The following is a 23,574-nucleotide window of genomic DNA, read 5'->3' as shown; positions in this document are numbered from 1 at the left end:
CTCAAAGCTGTATTTTGTGGATGTTTGTATTCTGTGTGGGAATAAGACAGGGTCAAGGTTATAGTGTGAAGATCCCAGATGTCCCAGCTGAAGAAGACAGGAGATCTGGAGCAATGGAGATCTGTGTAATTAATGATACTAAACTAACTAGAGAATGAGAAGGGGTGAATGGGGAAAGTTCCTGGGCTACAAAGGTGTTTTACCAATGCAAAGAAGAGAGAAAATTGCAGTTTAGAAAGAGATGTTAGGCTCTCCCATCAACTGAACTGTGAGGTCTGGGAGAGAAGGCCAGGCATGTGCTGCATTGCCAGTATGTGACAGCTCAGATAACCTCTGTTTGAGGAAAGACATGATGGGAAAATAATACAACAGAAATAGGTATAGAAAAGGAAAGAGGGTAAAGAAAACCCCCAAAACATGGGCATGGCTAAGTTACAATCCCTCTCCTTCTTCCCCATACAGATTGACACCCTGGCAGCAGAATACCCAGCAGTAACTAATTACCTCTACATCACATACAATGGGCAGGTAGGCACATTTGGAAACAACAGTCTCATTGCTGTCTAGTTTGAACTCTTTTCCCTATGCTGTGAGGATGGTTTTGTTTCTGTAGCTATTATTTTGGATGGTGTTATGTATAATCCCCTTAAAGCAAGCCTGGAATTTTCTCTCACTGAAACACTGATCCAGTGCATTTAGTGTCAATGCCCCTGTGTTGTTGTGATCCTGTTCTGTATCACCTGTTCTTGTGTCCTCTGTGCACAGGTCAGGTGCTGGGAATGCAGAAGTCATGTTTCACTCCTCTCAGCCTAAGATTCAACTTTATATGAAACTTAGCAGCTCCTCAGGCTGCTCCAACAACTGAATCAGAGCTGCTGTGTCTCTGCTTTGGATGCAGCACCACTCATTCCGATAGAGTTGCATTTGAGTTACAGCACAGTAAACAAGATCAGACTTGAGCCCTAAAATATCAGCTTGTTGAGTATGGGCTGAGCACCAGAGATTTTATTCTGAAAATCATGGAAGTAGGTGCTGTGGAGTACAGATCCTAATGACTTTTCTCTCTCCCTTCTCAGGAACATGATGTAAAATTTTATGACTGTGGAGTGATGGTGTTGGGCTGTGGACCCTATCACATAGGTAAATCTTTCTTACAACTCCTCTGTTCTCCTTGCACCCTTGAGCTTTCTTTGGATATTCTTGTGCTTCGTTTGTTCCCCTTCTTATATGGTGACAAAACCCTCCAGAGCACAGTGCACAGGACATCAATTCCGAACACAAGGTTTGCCTTTTACACTTGCTCAGAGACTTCATTTCACACCCCAGAAAAAACAAAAGGATTTTATTACTTTCTTCTTGCCACTTAGTTGTGATTTCCACAAAGTTTTAGGGAACTTTTTTAATCTTGGGAAGGCTGTTCCCAAAGTCTTGGGAACCTGTTACCCTCTGTAGAAGTTTATTGCTTCCATACCTGTGTTACATGTTGCCTGCCAGCTCATGACAATATTGTTATGTACTATACACGTTACTACTGTGGGTGTAGGTGACTATGAAAATACTTTTATATATTCAGTTGCTTTTGTGCACACAATTCTGTCTGTTTTTTCAGCCTCTCAGATGATCACACAGCCTAAGAGTTTCCTCATAGCTATGAGGATTGGTTAGACAGACTGCTGGATTCTGTATAGGATGACTTTCCCTTTTTTTTTTAAATTCTTTTCTTGGATCCTTCCAAATAACTTGCAATTATTGACAAGGGAAAAAAAATGCTTGTTATTCAGAAATATTTTTACCAGTCTGTTTCTTTTGCTCAGATGGACAGGTCACATGCTCCACTCCTGCTGCTATTTGTAGGATGTGTCTTTTTGATCTTAGTTTGCAGTAGAAACATTAAAAAAGAATGAAATCAGGAGGAACAGTCCACAATTATGCTTTTTTTTTTTTTTGTGAATGTTTCTGCCATTCAATGTACTGTGTAGCATAGTTCCAAAAAATGAACATAAAAAGGATGGCAGTGTTGTTTAATAATCTGATTGAATGTGTGTGAGTATATTTTGCTTAGCACACCTAAAACTCCTAATTGTTTAGATCAGCCATACAGGGCTGATGTCACTCTTATCTGTTCAGTAGCTTTGATTAGATTAAGACAGTCTTTGGCAGAGGTTGCAACTAAATAAATGTTGCTAGAGGAAACCATTACTTGCACACCTGAAAGACTTTTTTTCTAATTTGAATGGCCAAGTTGTTTTTTTTCTTTTGTTATCCTTTGAAGGCAAATAAGCTTTATACTTTTTGTCTATGCTTTTAGAATCATAGTCATAATTCAGTGGAATCAACTCAGTGTTCCCTGTGGATTTATATTTGCAAAACAGGAACAAGCCAACAAGTCAGGCAGGGCTAAATGATTTGGATGGAAGTTAAATGTCTAACGTTAATTTATTTTATTTTATTTTTTTAAATAAGAGTTTTATTTTCCTTTGTGAAAACGGAGTTTTAGATAAAAAAAAACCAAACAAAGCACCAGCTTTATGAATTTTATTTGGAAATATTTTGAAATGTACTATAGGGAAATAATATGTGTTCACTTTTGCAAAGAAATAAAATTATTTGGGGGGAAGTGTGAGGTCATTTCAAAAGTCATGCTGTATTCTGGCATGAAAAACAAAAACTATTCAAATGAATGTGGGATTTTTAAAAAATTTTCATGTTACACCAAATAGAAACACGAAGTGAATCCATACAGTGACACACCCTTGAACTTCAGAGGTTGCTTTGATGCACCCTTCATGCACACATAAAGACCTGTGCTCCAGGAGGGCATCATTGCATCCATATTCAATGTGATGTTTCTCTCTTCACTTGCTGCCAGGATGGTACCTCCTATCCTGGGAGGGCCATTTTTTTTTTGTTTTGTTTTGTTTTTTTTTGGTTTTTTGTACGAAACTCAGCCCTGAAAGCAATATAAACAAGCTATTCCAGCCACTGTGTGAACCAGCAGAGTGCTCTGTAAATCTGTAGATTTAACATGACTGGGACCTGAAAGTGCATTCAAAAGCATGCCTTGTAGTGGTGTAGTGTTGGAAGGACCCTGCTGCTGTGCTCTAGCAGAATCAGAATTGTTTCTTGTATGGTTCTCTTCACATATATAGTCACCTGGTATCTATTGATTGATTTACAGTTTTGTTTACTATGTTCTCAAAAATGCAGTACAGTTCAGCAGTATAGTCAAAATAATACACATTGTTATGTAAGCATGCACTAACACAAAAATCTTACCTAACCATTTCCCCAGCTTGCACCTGGTAGCAAGCTCATAACATTCTCTAGGAGCCAAACTCCAGTTATTCCCAGGCCATGTACTGGTCACACCATTGCATTCCTTGCAGGATCAAACAGTCTGTTTGTGTAGTTCTATCTCACATAGCTCCATCTGTTCTCCTGGTGTTTTTCCACAGTGTAGTAATTATGGTCTGAGGAGCAGTGTCTTGCTGGGTTACAAGAGTATTACTAGTATTACTACTTATTTGCTGTCTTCCCTTTTTCCACTGTTTGAACTTAAATGTTACTGGGTGTGGGTGTGTTATACTCACAAGTGTTCAGATGTGTTACCAGGTTGTAGCTCAAGCAGTCAGATGGTGTCTCCAGGTGACCATTGTGTCCCCAAATTGAGGTTTCTTGTGTGCAAGAATACCCGAATCATGGAAGTGGAATACAAGTGGCCTTGCGAGATACCCAGTTTCAGATTTTATTTCTGTCTCTTTTCTGTGGCTTTTCAGCTGAGATTTAGGCATATTTTGAGGTTTGACAGAAGCGGGGAGGCAATTTGAATGCCCATCAGTGAGTGACCTGTGACTGCCATCTGTTTGTGACTTGGTGGTGAAGGCAACAATTAAGCACACCCTGAATCTCCAGTGTATCTTGTCAGACAATTATATATAAAAATAATTTTATCAGTGGTTAATGATCATACAGTGACTGTGAACACATCGTGGTGAGCCCAAGGTTTTCTCGTAGACTGTAAGCATAACTATTTAATCATGTTTTTTTAATATGCATCATTCTCTGTTTATAGTACCTCATTTACTTGTTTAAGTGTAGAAATTTATGACAGAGCAGCTGTTAGTACAAGTCTGGACTTCAGCATTGCCTGAAGCCTGCAGCTTTGCCCTGGTCCCAAGCCCTGCAGCTTGCCCCAAGACCAAGCACCAGGTCCTGGTGCTCACCCGAGGGCCTGGGGACTCCTCTGTGCCTCTTCCCTCTGGAGGTGGCCATAGTGGGGACCAAGGGTTCAGGACAGTAGGATGAGCTTGCCCTGTAGTGTTGCCATAGTCATTGTAGCCTTTAAACCAAGATAAAAGGACACAGAGAGGTTCAAAGTGTTGTTCTACAAATCTGCCTTATCTGACTCAGTGCACAGGAAGGTCAAAGCCACTAAGTTGTAATTTTTTGCTTGGTAGGTTAGCCACACTCTGCTCTTCTGAAAGGTAAAAAATGTTTCAGTCTTCTGTTGGTTTTTTTTTTAAACCACATCTACACAAATTCTTCCTGTTTCCTCAAGTAAACAGCACTGTCTCATAATAAAAGGCGCTCAGTTTGTTCACCTCTAGGCTTCTGCCTCTTAAGTTCATCTCACAGCATGTTGGCTGGGAGGCAGCCGTAGTTGCCTGGGCAGCAAGAGTGAAGAAGACATGAGTGTTTATGTGTGCAGAGTGACAGATGTCAGAGGCCTGTCATTCCAGAGCATCTGGGCTATGAAGCTGTTGTGCTGAAAAGCTCACGTTTGCAGGTGGTCAGTTTCCATGGGAGGACAATTAGGTTTCTTGCTCTGAGCTGACAGGGGCAATGCCAGTTTGTTTTGTTTTGGTTGGTTGTTTGGTTGGGTTTTTTAATTCTTTTTTAAAGCTTGAGTGCTGAGAAGGTCTGTTTACATTTTTTTCTCTGCATCCTTCCTTTCCTTGTCCACTTTTCTGTCTCCTGGTAGGCAGCAGTGTGGAGTTTGATTGGTGTGCTGTCTCCAGCATCCGCACGCTGCGTCAGCTTGGCAACAAGACCGTCGTCGTGAATTGCAACCCGGAGACGGTGAGCACAGATTTTGATGAGTGTGACAGACTGTACTTTGAGGAGCTGTCGTTGGAAAGGATCCTGGACATCTACCAATATGAGGTAAAGAACAGCAGAAGCAGCAACAAAAAGCCATGAAGCAGACCAAACTTTTCAAAATTCAGTTCATGTTACTAGCTTGCTTTGGCAGAGCAGCTGGGGGTGAAGTGAGAGAGCTCGCTAGCAAAAGCTGTTTGGTTTGGATCCCGATGTTGCATTTTACACATCATTGATGTTCCTAGCAGACTGCTCAATAATGAATGCCAAATAAATATTAAATTATTTTGCAAGATGCCATATTGTGCAATATTTACAAGCAGATTTAATTTGCTGCACAGCCATTTATCGCACAAATTGTTCTGCCCTTGTGATGCTGAGCTTTAGCACTTAAGCATACCCTTGACTTTGAGCACAAGTACTTTGCCCTGAAGCAGTAGAACAAGTTATGAGTGTAATGCTAATGCCTGCTCAAGAGTTTGCAGTCTTGGCTTTGTGATACAGAGGTAATTCTGTTAATATGGTTCAGCATGCAGGCAGGAAGGGGCATTGTAATTGCCATCAAACCAAAACATGTTCCAGATCCTGATCCAGACATCACATTTGTCTGTTAGGAGTTTTCAAGTGCTCAGAAATGCTGATACTAAAATTTGGAGAGAAGTTCCAGATGGATTTATGTAACAGAAACAGTTGGACTCAATGTGGAAAATGTTACCTTTCAACTGGTAACACAATCATCTTTGGATTTGTGTCTGAGGCTTTCAAAGATGCTTACAAGAACTTCATCTCCCTTGAAATTCAGTGTGATTTTGTCCTGTAACTTGCTGACGCAACTTTGCTTCAGCACCTGGGTTATGTAAATATTTTATGATTTTTCTTGGCTCTTTTTTCTCTGTGGGACAATTTGAGCTCACCTCCTTTTTGACTGGGTACAACTTGCTAAAATGGTTTTATAACCTGACTACATTTTGAACATTTCCAAATTTGGAACCAAACAAAAGCATATCAGAACTTTAATCCCAGTCTCTCTTCATTTTACAATTGCATCTTCATACTATCCTATTCTTACATGTTGTTTTACCTCTTCTTAAAATTTACATAAAAACAGAGACTGTTACCAGAAAGCATTAGATTTAGGACAAGTCAAAAGATTCTGGTGCCTCTCTGGAGTATAAAAGACTGATTTTTAAATGCTTTGGGATTATCTGTGGGGCTCAGCTCTATAAACAAGGAGTTCTTGTTTACTTCATCAACACTGAACTTCTGAACTTAGGTCATGGAGAGATCTGGTGTGACAACTTGTCAGATAAATAGTGCTGATGAAACACATCATCTAATTACTGCAGAATCAAAGAAAAGATAGAGATAGGTGATGAGGGAGCAGCTACTCATTTAAACAAGTAGTGCTAGTAATTAGCAAGTTGGGTAAGAAAAATAGCTGAAAGGAATTGCATTGTCCTGCTTGTCACATCAGGGTTCGGTGAGTTTGATAGGAGGTGTTACAGATCTCAGGGTCTGACAGAAGCATCCTGTGGTACCCAGAGCTGAAGGGGAAGGACATTCTCTTGGCAGCTTCCTCAGCTCAGCTGGTCTTGTTCATCAGCTGGACTGTGCTCATGCTTCTGGGAATGTTTTTAACCTGTCCTGTTGTGAAGTCAGCCACAAGGTGACTGTGAGGGAAGAAGTGGGCAAGGAAGGAGGAGGCAACTGGATCTGAGGTGCTGGGAGTAAAACGGGGGAGAAGAAATATGCCAGGAGGTGTCAGAGTATTCTGCTACTCTGACTTGGGTGTGAAAACAACCAATTTGATGTTTGCTCTGGAGGTGTTTAAGCCATCATTGTCTAAGCCTAAACATCCAAACTTAGGGTTGTGTTGTCCAATAAATCCTGAGAGGAATAGTAAATATTCAGGTATTTTAGAACACTCAGTCTGAGTGAAAAAAAGAGCATTTAAAGTGAAGATTAGACTAATTAGGCTAGATTGCAGACAAGGTTTCCAAAGAGGCCATGGGAGTTGGAACCTGCCCACCAAGAGCTGCTCACAGCTTGGCACACTCCTATCCCAGGGGTGTTCTCAGTTGCCCCTCATCTTCCTCCCCCCTGTGTCCCCTTTACTTCTCCTTTTCAGTCACCATTCACAGCTGCTCTGACTCAACAGAGACCCAGCTCTGCACAACAGATCTGTGCTTTGGAGGGAAGTTTAGTTTACTGTGAAGGTGCAAAATTAGGTTATAGTCTATGAGGACAGTAATTTAAAAAGAAATAAATTAAAAATTCTTTCCCTGAGATTTATTGACTTTTTGACAATTACCAGTCAATAAAGTCCCTCAGACTTTATTGACAACGAAGATTTTCCCTTTTTCTTTTAATATCTATGTGCTTGATGGCCTCTTCTGATTCCTTTTCAGTTTCTGGGATCATTCTGAAACAATTCATAAAACTAAAGGAGGCTCTTAGGTATAATTTTAATGGTCTAATTTATTTTCAAACTCAAGGAAGAAGAAAACCCGACTCTATTACTAATGACATAAAAGCAAGGTAGTAATAAAACGAGTGATTTTTGTTATAAAAGGAAAAGTAATTCTTTCTGTGTGTCTTCCACTTCTTTCTAATATCCAACCTAAACCTCCCCTGGCACAACTTGAGACCGTGCCCTCTTGTCTTGTTTAAAGTTGTCGGGGAAAAGAGCCCAACCCCCCCCCTGGCTCCAACCTCCTTTCAGGGAGTTGTAGAGAGTGATGAGGTCTCCCCTGAGCCTCCTCTTCTCCAGGCTGAACAGCCCCAGCTCCCTCAGCCTCTCCTCATAGGACCTGTGCTCGACTCCCTTCGCCAGCCCAGTTGCCCTCCTTTGGACCTGCTTCAGGACCTCAATCTCCTTCCTAAACGAGCCCAGAACTGGACAGAGTACTCGAGGTGTGGCCTCACCAGGGCTGAGTACAGGGGCAAAATCACTTCCCTGGACCTGCTGGCCACGCTGTTCCGGATCCAGGCCAGGATGCCATTGGCCTTCTTGGCCACCTGGGCACACTGCTGGCTCATGTTCAGCTTCCTGGCAATCCAGACTCCCAGGTCCCTCTCAGTCTGGCTGCTCTCCAACCACTCTGTGCCCAGCCTGGATCTCCCCATGGGGTTGTTGTGGCCAAAGTGCAGGACCCGGCACTTGGCCTTGTTGAACCTCATCCCGTTGGAATCAGCCCAACTCTCCAGTCTGTCCAGGTCCCTCTGCAGAGTCCCTCCTGCCTTCTGGCTGATCCACACTCCCGCCAGCTTAGTGTCACCTGCAAATTTGCTGATGATGGACTCAATCCCCTCATCTAAATCATCAATGAAGATATTGAACAGAACTGGGCCCAACACTGATCCCTGGGGGACACCACTAGTGACCGGCCGCCATTTTGATGCAGCCCCGTTCAGCACCACTCTCTGGGCCCGGCCCTCCAGCCAGTTCCTAACCCAGCACAGAGTGCCCCTGTCCAAGCTGTGGGCTGACAGCTTTTTCAGGAGAATGCTGTGGGAGACGGTGTCAAACGCTTTGCTGAAGTCCAGGTAGACCACATAAGTCAGCTCCTCTTTCTCCTTGGGGTTGGACTGTCCCTAATGCCATCCCCTGTTTGATATAGGCAGTATTTGTATTTTAGAGGCTCAGTGACTAGAATTGTTTTAGAGAAAGAAATAAATATCAGCTGAAGAGAAGCTGTTGGATGAGACATTGGAATTTCAAAGACATTGAGGATAGATTAAGATGTTGGCTGACCTTGGCACCAAAGCTACGTTTGCTTGCTGTCGAACAGGAACTCCCCCAAGCTTCAAGAAGGGGGTTGCTTATTCATTGTTTGGTTCTCATCCATGTAGGATGGTAAGGGGCCCAGACACTAGGGATAACTACTGTATTTTTTTATGGGTCTGGAAGCCGTAAAGAACAGATTTTTCTTCCAAGTTGGAGTTGGTGAGCACTGGTGTCATGATATAACCCCATGTGGGCACAAAACAGCCTCTGTCCTTGCTCCACCCTTTGCTAATGAAGCATTTTCCCTTCCTGTCAGCAGCATGTCATCCCATAAGTGACTACATGGTGAAAAGGAAAAAAATCTCCAGCATGAATGATAGCATTTTAAGAAAATAATCTTTAGACATTGAGATAACAAGTGCTGCTTAAATGCCAGACTTTTTTAGTGGATTTTTATTATGGTAGGAAATGAACTGCAGTAAAGTTGGGTGGGTTTGTTCTGTCATTTATCATCTGTTTTTTCTCAGTCCCTTCTAGTCCATCCTGCTCTTAGCTTACAGATCTGCCACTCTAAATCCTGTTAAATCCCTCATTCAGAAGTTCCTCTTCCAGGTGGGCCAGTGGGTCTATCCTTCTTCAGGAAAAACACACTTGTTAGTTAAAAGAATATTGATACTTTAAAAGATAAGGCCAAACCATGGATCACTTGATTTACGTTTCTCATCTGTTGGAGGTAAATGAAACTGTGTGGGCTAAATTTGGTTCAAAAGAGCCCTTCCCTGCAGCTGTAATGTGGGCCTGATTCTCCTTTGGACAAAGTTTCACCAGCTTTAATTTGGAAGTGAAGTCCCCATTATTTAATTACTGTCCATTATTATGTTTGGAGTCAGCATTGTCCTTCTCCTAGGATGGCTGCCTGAAGGCCAATGAGCCCATCCTGCCCATCTAAATAAAATGTCCTTATTTGTACCTGAAGGAGGATGTGTGATTGCAAGCAACCTCACTTGTTTCTTGTGATTTTTCCATTTCTTATTTCCTCACTTAAAATGTTGTGGTTGCCCAGAGATAGTTGTGAAACTTGCCACTGTGGCTGTGTCACCTGTTCTGCCTCATCTGCTTCTGGAATTGCAGTGTTTGCAAATAACCTGTGTAGAAATGACTGCATATGACCACTTGGCTGAAGTATTTGTTATTGAGTGTGCTACCAGGCTTGAGGAGCTAACCAGGAATAATGAGGTTGAATTTAAATAGAAGCTTAAGTGTTATTCACTGTCACAAGATGACTGATGGAATAGGCTCTGTTGAACTAGGGTGTGCTTTGCCTTGTATGGGCCAGCAAGGGGTCAGGGGGGAGCACTCCTTGAAGACTGGCTTCCAGGGCTAGGAAAGGTGTTACCTTAGCAAAGAACAGTGCTGGCAGAAAAAAAGATTCAGTTGTTTCCCAAGTTGCCTCTCTGCTGGAGCCTCCTGCCTTTCAACTCTGTAGTAAAAAGGAGTTTACATGAATGTCTTCTACTCTGGAAGTCTCTGACCAGGAGCATGGGAGAAGCTGTTTTCTCAGAAAAGCTAAACTGAGAAAGAAAAGAGACTTAAAACATCTTGTTTGTTCATTCTACTGGGTCCAAAGGTCACAGCCAGGGGGTGGAAGTGGTCTCTGTTGAAGTGATGCTCCCCATGTTCACAGCTGTAGGAGAACATGAGAGGGAGACCTGACCCTACTGAGCAGATTTCTGAGTTTTGTTGAGGGATGTGAGGTTTTTATGGTGCAGTGGCCTTCCTCTGCACGGCCAGGCAGGGGGTTTCAGCTCAGTGCTTATCCCCACTGGGAAAGCAGAAGCACCTGAACATGACATGGAAATAAGGTAACAGTCTGTGGTTCTAGCAGAAGATCTTGGCTTGATGTCAAAAGGCATGTGAGCACTGCATACTTCTTTGGTTTCTTGGGGAATTTGACCTTAAGTTACTACTGTCTGTTGAGTGATATCAAGGAGGATATTGCTGTTTTAGTGAGGCTACACACTCTGAATCACACTCAGTAGCCTGAGTGCCTCTGGATCAGCACAATTGTGATCTGCCTTTGCTCACAGCAACCTGAGAAGTGATTTAACGCTGTCATAACACCTCTTAACATTAAGCAAACTTGGATGTGACTGTGCTTATTTCTCTTTACCACCAGGGATGCAGTGGTTGCATTATTTCTGTAGGTGGGCAGATTCCTAATAACCTGGCAGTGCCACTGCACCAGAGTGGAGTGAAGATCCTTGGCACAAATCCTCTGCAGATCGATCGGGCAGAAGATCGCTCTGTGTTCTCAGCTGTTCTGGATGAGCTGCATGTGGCCCAGGCTCCCTGGAAAGCAGTCAGCAAACTGGTAAGTTGGGATGTGCCTCTGGGGGATGATGAAGCAGCTGGGGGTTGTTACAAACATTTTCTCAAGAGGGACTATCTTGCTGATGCAATTCAATATTCCAAAGGCAGTTGAGTTTTCTGCTCGCAGTGTTGAAGAGCAGTCTTGAACCAATAGCATCCTTAGAATGGGATGGAAGCCAGGAGAGGTCACCTTTACACAACAAGAATTATTGAACAGTTTTGCTTGGAAAAGACCTTTTAAATCACTGAGTCCAATCATTAACATAACTCTACTGAGTCTGGTGCTAAACCGTGTCCCTCAGCTCCACACCTACATGTCTTTCAAATGCCTCCAGGGATGGTGATTGAACCATTTCCTGGGCTCAGCATGTTCCAGTGCTTAAAAACCAGTGAAGAAATTTCTTCTAATATACAAACTAAACTTCCCTTTGCACAACTTGAGGCTGTTTCCTCTTGTTCTGTCACTTGTTACTAGGGAGAAAAGAATAACCCCACCTTGCTACAACCTCCTTTCAAGTAGTTGTAGAGGGAAAGAAAGTCTACCCTCAGCCTCCTCCAGACTTAAGAACCCCAGTTCCCTCAGTTGTTCTTCATGTATACCCATCAAAAGTTAGCACCACTCTCAAGCTACTGTAGTTTATTCTTCTGGTCTTGAAAACTCTTCTAGCAGGTGGAGATTGTAAAGGAATAGAGGTGTGTTTGGTGTGTTTTTTCCCTGATGAAGCTGTATGGGCAGGAAGGTCTGAAGGTGACAGCTCTGAAAAGCAATATTACATTCAGCCCAGCCCAGGCTGTAGTCCTCCACTTCCTTCCTCCCCTCCCAATCATAATGGATAGTAAAGTGCAAATGCAATTAGAACTGAAATTTTGGGATGACTTTAAAATATTTTCTTGTTCGCAGCATGTTTTTCCTCCCTTTCTTTTAGAGAGATGCAGTTGAATTTGCAAGCTCTGTGGGTTACCCATGCTTGCTGAGGCCTTCCTATGTTCTGAGGTAAGGCTTTACCACTAGAACTCATAACACTGAACATCTGAACTACAAAAGCCTCTTTGAGACAAGGTAGAATAATTTCAGGGGATGTGTGGAAAACACCATGCTAGGTGCATGTGGCATAAAGCTGCCTGTCTCAGCAGGTGTGGCCACTGCTCAAACCAATAAAGGAGCCCAATGGATCCCTTATGTCCATCAGGCACAGAGCAAAGGTAGAACATAATCATAAGAATCTGTTTAGCTGCATTACCTTTTTCATATCTCAAGGCCAAATCCACGAACCATCTGTGATATTCCTTAAGGTTTCTTAGGCTACTACTTGTACAATAAAGTCAGGAGATTGTTTGCCACCAGGAAAACCAGAAGGGAACATGCTGAGACAATTTATTGGGGTTGGCATCTGTTTTCAGAAAATGACAGCACATCATTTGAATTCAGCTTATTTGCTAAGCTTCTCTGCTTACAGGCATGTTTTATGTCCCTATGCTGTGGCAGCTGCTTCTCTTTCAGTAGACTTTGTGCAGAGCCAGGCATTTCCAGGAGTTAGGCTTTTTTGAAGAAGTTACTCCATCACATACACAGAGCAAACTTAAATGTTCAGAATGATCATTCTTCTCTGCAAGGCATTTCTTCACAGCTGGATGAGTAGGCACAGGGAGGCAGTTTGTTGGGAACAATTTACAAGTGAAAATAAATTGGAGACAGGATCCTTTTCATATGAAAAAAGAGACATATCTACATGAAAAGGCACAGTATTCATTTTTAGGAGAGAAAAACCCATCTTTTTTACTTAAAGAAGAAAAGGAAAATTATTTCTTGTGTTTTCAGCCCTCGAGCAAATATCCAGACTGTTGAATGTGACTTTCTCTATCCAGTTTCTGAAGCTTGTGGTGGGTTTGTGAAGAAGTTACAAACCAGCACTCGGATCAGAAGGATAAATTAGAAACTTCTCGTGATCTAATTCTCCAGAGTTTTAGGGACCACTTCTTTTAGCCTGTTGGTTCTATCCATATTAAATTCAGCACAGGTCCTTTCCATTGTAAGAGTTTGCTAAAGAGTGTTTGGACAGCTTGGGGGGACTTTAGGGAGAAAGATGAAATTGGAGACTGTAAACTTGAGGAAACAGAAAGTGCAAAGCCCTAGTGCAGCACACTGTCTGACCTCTATTTGCAGAATAGCAGCAGATCTGCAGCTAGACTTTTCCATCCTTTGATCAGATATAGCCTTTAATATTTGCCAGTTGCCTTGGAAAACTAAATGCAAATCCTCACTAGTTACATGCTGTATGCACCAGCTCACATCACTGAGCATGGGTCCAACTGAACTGCATTGATTTACATCAGATGAACAGGTAGTCCAGTCTGTATAATCACTTAGGGACTTTTGTCTATTTATATTAGTTAAAATGACTCTTTTTGTGCAATAGATGCTTCCTCTGCTCTTTTTCCACAGCCTTTGTGGGCTTGTCCACCAGAGCCAGAGGAAGGTGAACATCAGTGGTGGGAGTTACCAAAGTACCATCTTTTTTTATCTTTAAAAGAGATGTGAATCACTGACTCTGGACCTGTCTTTTCCTCAACCCCCATCTGATAATATTAACAGCTACATTTCCAAGTAGCTATGGCATACAAGTATCTGTATCTGCTGTGCTCCCCCCATTAAGGGCTGAGATGTTTGGGATGGGCACAGCAAAATGCCCAGTGCAGAGCAATGCATTTTCATCTGCATTTACACTGTGCACCATCACCAGTGGCCTCTACATTCTGCATTATCTCTCACTGATAAGCAATTGGGCAAATGTGAGCAAAGTCCTTTTTCACTCCTGAGCTCACAAATCCCCTGCACTTGTGCTGAAAGTCTGGGTCCTTTCTGAGGCTGCCTGACTGACTCCATCCCCTCTGACTCAAGGGGAGCTTTAAAGATTTGGGTCAGAAAGGGCATTTGGCAGCAGTACTAAGGTTACAGAACCATGGCTCTTGATTTGATTCTTTGTTATGGTTCTGGAGAACACCTGTCCTCTCTGGGAGGTCAAATGGAGGTTCATCACGTACCAGCTATGCCTTTCTTTCAGTCCAGAGTGGAGCAAGTGGCCTGAGGCTGTGGCTTACTTGGCTTGTCTATTATATAAAGGTAGTTGGCAACCTAGTGCTGGGGTGTCTGACACTGATACCTCCCTTGGAGGCACAAGGGAAGCTGACCTGTTTTCTTTTCTTTGCCATTCTCACAGTGGGTCTGCAATGAATGTAGTTTTCACTGAAGAGGAAATGAAGAAGTTCTTAGCAGAAGCCACCAGAGTCTCTCAGGTGCCAGTCTTTGCTCTGCTACTGCTTTTTTGTGTGTTTTCTGCATTTTTTTTCAATTCTACTGTGTTTTCCATCTTTTTGTTTTTGTTTATGTATCGCACCTTCCTCACTCCTTTCCCTTCCTTACTTGGAGAGGAGCCAGTGAAATTAGAATTTGACCCCTCAGTTTGTTCCTTACTGGGCAGATTTGGGAGCTTGTTCAGGCATCCTTACTGATGCCACTGGGATGCCTGGATGGATTGGATACTGCAGTTACTTGTTATACCCAGACATCCATTTCTGATGAATCAAGTATACACAGATGGAAGGCCAAGACCTACCTTGTCCTAGGAAGGGTAGGAGACCATTCCTACCCTTCATCCTGCCATCTTCTCTTTCACCACTGGTTTTTTGTTTTTTTTTTTTTTTTTAACCCTTTTAAGTGCAGGAACATTTGCAAGATTTTGCTATGACATTTAACTCTCCATGTACTGAATTCCATTTCCTCTGATAGTAAGCAGCCAGCAGTCCTGCTTTTCTATTAATCCAGTGGGATTATTGATCAGCAGAGCATGTTAGGTAGAAGAGGAAGGCTTTGGTTTCCATGTAAAATGTTTCTGAAAAGCTAAGTTGGGAATCTCTGTTCTATTAAGTGTCTCTTTTCTAGCAAAGGGAAGGATTTGGTCTAGTACATTGAAATTTAGGAGAGAAAAATCTGAGCACTTTCCTGAAGTCATTAGTGCTTCAGAACATAGTAAACTACTCAAAGTTTGCATTTCTTCTATACTTTCTATCAGTGTTATTACACAAAGGGTGTTTGGAGAGATGAGAATGTGGGAGGAGGAGAAAGTTCAAGAATCAAGGTTAAATGAAGAACATACAGAACTCACAGTCTGACCTTTCATCAGTCTCTGAGTTTGGCCTTGCCTTTTGGGATGTTTTCCTCTGAGGGCTTTTTCCCCTTCTTTTGAATAATCACTGTTCAGAACAGTACTGAAGCACCATACGTGCTACTGTCAGGGGAATCTAAGCCTGTTCAGTGGAACAGATCATGTTTGCTGCTGGAAGGCTTGATGATGGTAAGGGAGGCCCTAAAGGAGGCTGAAGCCCAGGCAAGTGGCCCTTGGTAGCTTATCTTGTCCTATCTTGATTGACTTGAATTGGGCAGTGTTGGTCTTTATTGCTGAGAGGTCTCCTCCTGGTACAGGGTGCCCTGGTGGGAGTTGAAGTTGTGAAGTCTTGACAATGTGTAATGTATTCCTGGGGGAAAGAGTGAATTTTCCCATATGATCCTTATGATGTCCAGTTCTGCTACACAAACAAGGCACTGACATTTGCTGCAAACATGACTGGTTGCATACCAAGAGCTTTTGGGTGCTTTGTCTCCAATCCTGCAGAGGTTTGGTCCAATGTATATACTGACAGATTTGTATATTTGAAACAACACAGGCAAATCACAAAATGGCTTTTACTGGATTAGCAGTTGGGCTCTGTGATCATAGAGATCACATAGAGAGAATGATGTGATCTTTCCAACTGTGACAATTTTGTGATTCTGTGACTTACACTAAATTTACATGCTAAATATTTTACTACTGTAATTAAGCTGCTAAGAGAAGAATTCTTATCTTCACCCAATGTTTTTATTTCTGCAAAAACCATAGTATTATTGAAGCTAAACTAGAAAAAAGCAAATTAGAACAAAAGTACTGTATTTTCTTTCTAAATTAGGCAGCTTTTTTTTTTTTTTTGTGTCATCAGGGATTTATGGCCTGTGACTGGTTCCACAGAAGCTGGCAATATTACTTATGAACATGTAACTGAATATGAGTGTCTCTGTGGGACGCACACTTCATTTTTTTCTGGTTACAAAACCTTATCTAACTCTGCTCCATCCAAAGGAGCATCTCCAAATAAAGTGTCTGACTAGTGTTCTGTTGTTTTATCAACTTTGCTGCTAGGGTGTTGTGTCATTATGGCATTTATATTGTCAGTAATGTTCAAAACTTCCTGTGTGAGTTGAGACAGATTGGAGTAAACAAGGTTCTGTGTACATATAAAATCTTCTGGTGAAAAACTGCAGCAAGACAGAAAGTTACAGGACACAAACATCTAAATGTATGAAACAGTGCAGGCTGCTACATTGTCCTTGCCTGTGAATTTGCCCTTGCACTGATAAATGTAAGGAATTGTTTCTTGTAACTTTTGAAATTGCTTTATATTTTTTCAAGAGGAGCCTTTTCAGCATGCACAGACTGTCATTTATTCCATTTTTTTCTCTAATAAGTAACAGGCAGTTAATAGTGGATGGGACAGGTAAAATGTTGAGACATAAAGCTGGCCTAGAAGAACATGGATTAGATTTTTAACTGTTTGTTGGAGCAGGTGGCTGGAAGGAGAAAGCATTAGGGAAGAGTCAGAAGTGTAAGCAGGTTGAAGGGGAAAGGAAAGCTGTTTACCAGTGAATGTATTGAGAGCCAAGGACAGGTTGTTCCTGGCCAGATAAAATTAGTGGCAACTTCTCTCTTGGGAGACCTGGGGAATGAGGCAAGGAAATGAGAAAGGAATGCATCTCTTGCCTAAAATATATGACATTTCTAAAAAGCAAATGGGCACAATTCAGAGTCATCAGGTATGATAAGAATCAATTACTCTGGGAATAAGGTGCTCAGTGGGGTGACTGGGAGACAAAGAGGAAGGAAGAATTTGAGATCTTGAAGGAAAGAAATATCTTCAGGACACAGGATCAGAAGTCTCTGGATCCATGCAGATATCCCACTGTCTTGTCTCTACAATGGTCTCACCTAAAAGCTCTTTTTGTTTTGCCCCAAATGTCTCTGTCATCATGACATCATGGAGGACTCAAACAAATGCATCAGTGGCTTTGGGGAAATTACTCCAAGTTTCCCCCATATTTCTTCAGAAAGTTCACTTATCTGTGGAAATAAGGATATTAATTGGTCTTGTGTGATTCTGCTTCCAAAACTTTTCCAGTGATGAATAGTGGAACAATTGAGTGGTCCCCAAATACTCTCAAATAAAAGCTTTCTTTTTTTGTCTTGTCTTGATGACAGGATCACCCTGTGGTACTCACTAAATTTATTGAAGATGCCCGTGAAGTGGAGATGGATGCTGTAGCAAAGGCAGGAAGTGTAAGAACTTTGCTTTTCTTCAACAATAAATGTTTTTTCTGGATGGGAGATTTGCAAAAATGTGTGGTTTGAATGATTCACTGTACAGGCATGGATTTGTGCTGAGAAGAGTATAGAAACAACAAAAGATTAATTAATCTTGGGTTCAATAACATCATGCTTGAAAAGTTCAACCTGACTTATTACACACATCTAAATAGTTATTTTATTAAGCTTTGCTTAACCATATGAATGAATCCTTTAGAATGTAATTTTTAATGGTTTCACAAATTACTGGCTTCACAAATTAATTTCTTTAGACTTGTATCAACATCTTATGATATTACCACAGTTGTCCTATTATTACAACTCCACCTTGCATTACATTTTTAATCAAAGACAGTTCTCACAAAAAAAAAAACAAAACCCAAAAACAACAAACAAACACACAACAAAACCCAAACTTGTCGTTTAACAGAAGTATTCTGTTTTCAGCCTTCATTTTTAACCAGCAGACAAGATCACTTTTTCAGTATCAAGGTAGTGTGCCTTGAGGCAATTCATTAATTTCAATCCTTAGGTCTAAAGTTCCTCTGATTACTTTTTTCCATGGTTGAAACACCACAGAAAAAAAAGTAAATACAAATGAAGTTAGTCCATAGCTGCTTCTGTTGGTGAACCACAACGTTTTTGTGTTTGTGGCAAGCAGAACTTAGAGAGATGGTTTAAAGCTTAATTAGTATTAAAGCCTTTTACCTTCTGAGTCCATGTTTGTTAGGGAGAAGAAGGAAGCCTTAGGATCCTCCAGGCCATGGTGTTTGTTTTTTAATGTTCTCAATATGCTTCACCATGGCATGAAAGACAGTAATGAGATCCCCTTTCATATATGCCTTCTGTCTGCTTTGAGCCTATTATCCCCCAAATTTTGAGTTTCTCGTTTCCTCTTCCATCTGTATCCTTTTTTTTGGATACAGCTCCATTCAGGAGGGTGTGCTGGATGGTACTTAGCAGAGGGTATGGAGATGGAACAGTTGATGAGAGAGGGTGAGGTGACTGACTGCTCTCTTGGTACTGTCTGCAGGTTATCTCACATGCTATTTCAGAGCATGTGGAGAATGCAGGTGTTCACTCTGGAGATGCCACCCTCATGTTACCCACACAAACTATTAGCCAGGGAGCCTTGGAAAAGGTAGGTGTTGCACTGAAAAGTGAAAAGAAAACAAGACTTTGAATCTGTTTTTCTCTTTGGGAGAATTTAGAAGAGAAATTCAGGAGAAATTCAATCACAGATGTTTTCTTAAAGGCTGTTGTGCAAATGTGGGGTGTTACTGTGCCCCCTGTGACTGGCTGATCTACACACAGGATCATCTGAACTGAATCCCAGTAATTGAAGCCATAGATATACTCACTTTCAGACACTAGATTTTTTTGTTTGACTGGTTTAAGACCAGAAACCACAGCAGCAGAGGAGTGTCTCATCTATATGTATGCCACGGTGCACTTTCCACTACTTCTTCTACCACACTCCTTAAATGATTAGATCAGTGTATGACATTCTAGCAGTCTGCCTTTTCTGGAAAGGGGATGAGGATGGATGAACCTCTCCTAAACCTGACTTTCCCCCCTTTCATTAATAAATCTAGTGATACAGAGTTAGTTGTCAAAATGTATTTTCTAAATGAAATGTGCCATTCCCCAAGATATCATCCTGAAAAGGATTTGCTTGGAAGCTAAGAGGAATTTTAATGCAATGGTCTGTGCTCCAACTATTTTTTCTGAAAGTAGTAATCTCCTGCAGCATAGCTATTTGTAAGTGTTTGTACTGAAAAGGCATGTGTCTTCTTGACAAACCTAGAAAATGAGGCCATTGTCTTTTCTCCCAATTTGTTCTGGAGTATTTCTGCTGACACACCTGCCACTGATTTGTGATGGGACAGGCCTGTTGGTGAAAGACTCTTGGGACACATGTAAAATCAAGTTTGTAATCACAAATGGCAAAACATTGTTATTTGTTATTTCACCAAGAAAGTTGATAAAAGCTGCAGTGTGCAGTAGAGGAACTGCTCCTCTGTATATAGACAGTGGAGGTATTTATGCTCTTTCTCTCTCCTTCCCTTTCTTTCTCCCACACCCATATGAAGCTTTGTTTTCACTTCTGCCCTCAAATGTTGCTTTGGGCTCTGGATTACCCAGCAAATGAACATGTTTCCTTCTGAGAGGTGGTGCTATTGCCAAAGTGAGGGCATAGAGAGAAAATGTGCTTGGGCAGAGAGGTGTGACATTTAAGGAATCCACACGTGGGGTGATTTATTGACATGATGATGTCTTGTTTTGTCAGATGCTGTCTATTTTAAAAATCTATTTTAAATTTTGTTTATTTATTTTTGTAGGTTAAGGCTACTACAAAAAAGATTGCAAGTGCCTTTGCTATCTCTGGTCCATTCAACATCCAGTTCTTGGTGCGAGGCAATGATGTGCTGGTAAGAGCTCTTGTGACTTTTGGAGGAAGTCAGGCTCTGCTCTGAGCAGTTAGGTGCCTGGCTCCTGTGATCCCCCCTGTCATGGAAACTCTGTGACAGCAGCAGCAGCTGTGGGTTTCTAACCTGCCTTTTCTGAGGACATGTGGCTCACCCATGCCATCCCTAGACACACAACTCTCCCTTGTCTTCCCATTGAGGGTGAAGAGAGACTTGTTGCATTGTTTGTCAGCAAGAGCTTTGTTTCTCTTTGAGCTGTTGTACTTCCCAAAGTTATCACCTTTGAATATGATGGACAGGACCAGGATCTACGCCTCAGCCTATGAACTGAGTATCATTGCTTTTAGATCTCTGATATCCTCTCTCATCTTCAGCAATTATGACCATTAAAATAAGCTTTCCAAGTCACTGGAAGAAAGCGAGACAATTTCAGTGTTTAAGCCTTTAATATAATCCATTAAGATGATTATCTAAATAGTGTGGTTCTAGTAGCTATCAGTAACAGAAGTACAGCAGATGTCTGACCCTTTGTGGGTAACAGTTGGCTTTCTGGTGCTAATGGAAAAAAGTCAGAGAAAGATGAGCAGAGTATAACTGCGGAAATGCTGAATGGATAGAAAACCTGACAGGGTGCAGAAGAGATGCATTATGAGTGAAAGATCCCATTTGGGCCATTAGTTGAGAAAAATGTACTTCCCCTTTCTTCACTCTCTTCTGTTTCACAAGTAGTTATTCAGAAACTCCAGAGAGACAGAATGGAATTTTTCCTTCCTTGCTTTCCCTCAGCTGTGGTTGCCTTTGCTCTGGCTAACCCCTCCCATGTTTTCTTTCTTAACTAAGTAGTTTCATCCCCATTTACTCCCCCTTCATTCTCACTTACAGCAATTCTTTTGCTATTGATTTCTGGTGGGCTTCCCAGCAGGATGCAGATCTTCTTTGTTCCTTGCCTGGGTGACTGAGTGAAGTTCTCCTGTAGATGGGAAGGTTGATAAGCATAGCCCAGTCATTCATTAAGTGCCATTACCATGGAAAAAGAAACCAAAACAAGATGGGCTTCTAAAAGGTTGCACATAAATTTCCATACCTCTTCCATATTAATTTTGGCTATAGTACAATCTGTTTTTCAAAGTGAACCCTGGATTCCTCTCAGTTCTAGTTTTCAGGCAATAGAGATAAAACAGTGTTGCAGAACACCAGGTTCCTTGTGTCTCTAGCTGGACACTCCCCATCTCTTGTTGCTGTTCATAGTTTTAAACACAATTTCTGTGTCTTTGGCAATCTGAAGAGTATCTCTGCCAAGACAGGTGAGGACTGATTTCAGAAAAATGCATCAGTCTCTTTCTTTACCACATGGTGCCTGACTTTGGTATTTCTCCTTTTTAATTCCGTCAGGTGATTGAGTGCAACCTGCGAGCTTCCCGCTCCTTCCCTTTTGTGTCGAAGACTCTGGGTGTGGACTTCATTGATGTGGCCACAAAAGTGATGATTGGAGAAGAGGTTAATGAATCATCCCTCCCCACCCTGGAACATCCCATTATTCCCTCCAACTATGTTGGAATTAAGGTACAGTTTCAAAAAAACCACCAAAACCTCTTAAAACAGAGCCAGCACCTAGTACGGTAATAGGCAATTAGTCCTCTAATGTCCAGAGAGAAAAATGCAGTGATTAAACGAATGCCAAGCTGAACTTTTGACTTTTAAAGAAAATGTCTGTTGGGAATTTTAAAGAAAAATCAAAGGAAAATTGTCCAGTGATTATTGACAAAGTGATTATTATCTCCCTTTATTTCTTCTTACCCACTTTAAATCATGTTTATTAACTGCATAGTAAATATGCATTTGCAGAATTGAAAACTGAAGATCAGGATACTTCATAATACCTAATACACGTGTGGACTTGTATGAATTTGTATTTTCAGTCTCCCCCAGATTTTATCTTCAGGATTTGGAACATGGGCTGTTGAATATATGGAATCCCCTTTATATGCCCCACCAGTTAAAATGGGATTGAAAGTCTTGGATCCTTTGTTTTCAGTGGGGTCAAGATTTTATTTTTCATAATTTATAAGCTCATGCAGCACCCAAGATACCAAAGTAAACTGGAGATATATTTTTTTAATACTTAGAAAAGAAAAAATATATAATTGAAGATCCTAATCATAAAGACCTAAAACAGTAGTGCAGAAAATACATGGCTAATGAGAATAGAGAAACTTTGAAGCTTTAATAGCTTCTCATATCAAGTGAGAGCTGAGGAAACAGGAAGCACCTTACATCTTTCTCTTTATAAAATGTTGAGATCTATTAAAGCACAAGCCAAATCTGTGGCCCAAGCCAGCTTAGGTTGCTGGCAAGCCAACCATTCTGAAAGTAGCTTTAAATTTTATTTTGCTGCTACGGATAGGCATTATTTGAAATTCTAATCTGAGACTTTTCTTAGTTTTGTGAGTCCTATTTATTTTTATAAATTTATAAATTTATCTTTTGCACTGCTAGCTAAACTGTTGAGAGTTTTGTCTCTCCTGGGAATGTTGGCTACAGAGCAGAAAACTCAACTGTGTTATTCAAGACTTCACTACAAAGCTTTTTATATTGCTTGTGTAGTGTATGGATTTGTCAAATATAAAAACCTGCTAATAGCTTTGGAAATGCTAAACTTTGAAAAATAGTCCAGTTAAACCTGGTTCTTGTTATTCATGCATTATATTTTCTGTCTTATTACATTTTTATTACTAGGAATATTTGCATGGAAATGATTTTTTTTTCCAGCAGTTCTTAAATGCTCTGAAAAGAGAATATGAAATGATTTTCTTCTTTACAACATAGCTGCTCCTTTGTGTATTTGGAGACCCAGTGTTTTAGCCCCAGTGACTGAACTATTGTTTTGCCATGTTTGTTTGCAGGATGATGAAAACATTGTGACCTGACCAAGATTAAATCTTGGATAGAGCATGACTGACTAAGTTTTAAATGGGATTTATTTCCAGTGCCAGTCTACTCCTGCTGATGCATTTTCATGTTCCTGGCAGAAAAAAGTTAGGGAGGTGGTGGAAAGCTTTTGTCATTTGTTACCTTTCAAGACAATATGGGCATTAAAAATAATCCACCTTGACTGCCATATCTCAGCTTGAGACTTTAGAGTTAGCCTATAAAAATATTTCTATAAAAAATTTTCTATTTACTTATGTAAGAAGCAAGACTTATCTAAAAGTCATGAAGACATGTCATTTTTGAGAAACCTTTCACAGTGAATTTCTGCTGTCACATTTTAGCTGGTCATTGTTAGGTGTCATGAAACAGTGGCTGTATTGTCTCCAGTGTTACTGCAGTGACTTCCAAGAACAGAATTATGTCATTGGATTTAAAAATAGTTTCTTTTTTAAGCAGCAAGGAAGCTATCTTTGTGCAAATGCCATTAGCAGTTTAAGATGCAGACAGCCCCTATATAGAAAACTATTTCTTAGCAGAAAACTTGTTCTGTATTTGCCACATGTGGATA

General features: G+C 41.1%; 1 protein-coding gene across 1 annotated transcript in view; it reads left to right on the top strand.

Annotated features, from left to right (window-relative positions):
* CPS1 (carbamoyl-phosphate synthase 1) overlaps nucleotides 1-23,574 on the top strand; it is a 92,298-nt gene that overhangs the window by 55,977 nt on the left and 12,747 nt on the right. The window contains exons 23-32 of the mRNA XM_008504937.2: nucleotides 463-528; nucleotides 1,077-1,140; nucleotides 4,982-5,163; nucleotides 11,001-11,195; nucleotides 12,121-12,188; nucleotides 14,413-14,488; nucleotides 17,542-17,619; nucleotides 18,680-18,787; nucleotides 19,989-20,078; nucleotides 21,468-21,638. Coding sequence (XP_008503159.2) covers nucleotides 463-528; nucleotides 1,077-1,140; nucleotides 4,982-5,163; nucleotides 11,001-11,195; nucleotides 12,121-12,188; nucleotides 14,413-14,488; nucleotides 17,542-17,619; nucleotides 18,680-18,787; nucleotides 19,989-20,078; nucleotides 21,468-21,638 — 1,098 coding nt within the window. The remainder of the gene's footprint in view (nucleotides 1-462; nucleotides 529-1,076; nucleotides 1,141-4,981; nucleotides 5,164-11,000; nucleotides 11,196-12,120; nucleotides 12,189-14,412; nucleotides 14,489-17,541; nucleotides 17,620-18,679; nucleotides 18,788-19,988; nucleotides 20,079-21,467; nucleotides 21,639-23,574) is intronic.

Source organism: Calypte anna, chromosome 7, assembly GCF_003957555.1.
Source record: "Calypte anna isolate BGI_N300 chromosome 7, bCalAnn1_v1.p, whole genome shotgun sequence".
NCBI lineage: Eukaryota > Metazoa > Chordata > Aves > Apodiformes > Trochilidae > Calypte > Calypte anna.
The sequence above is the reverse complement of the archived record's forward strand: the minus strand, read 5'-3'. Positions and strand labels throughout refer to the sequence as shown.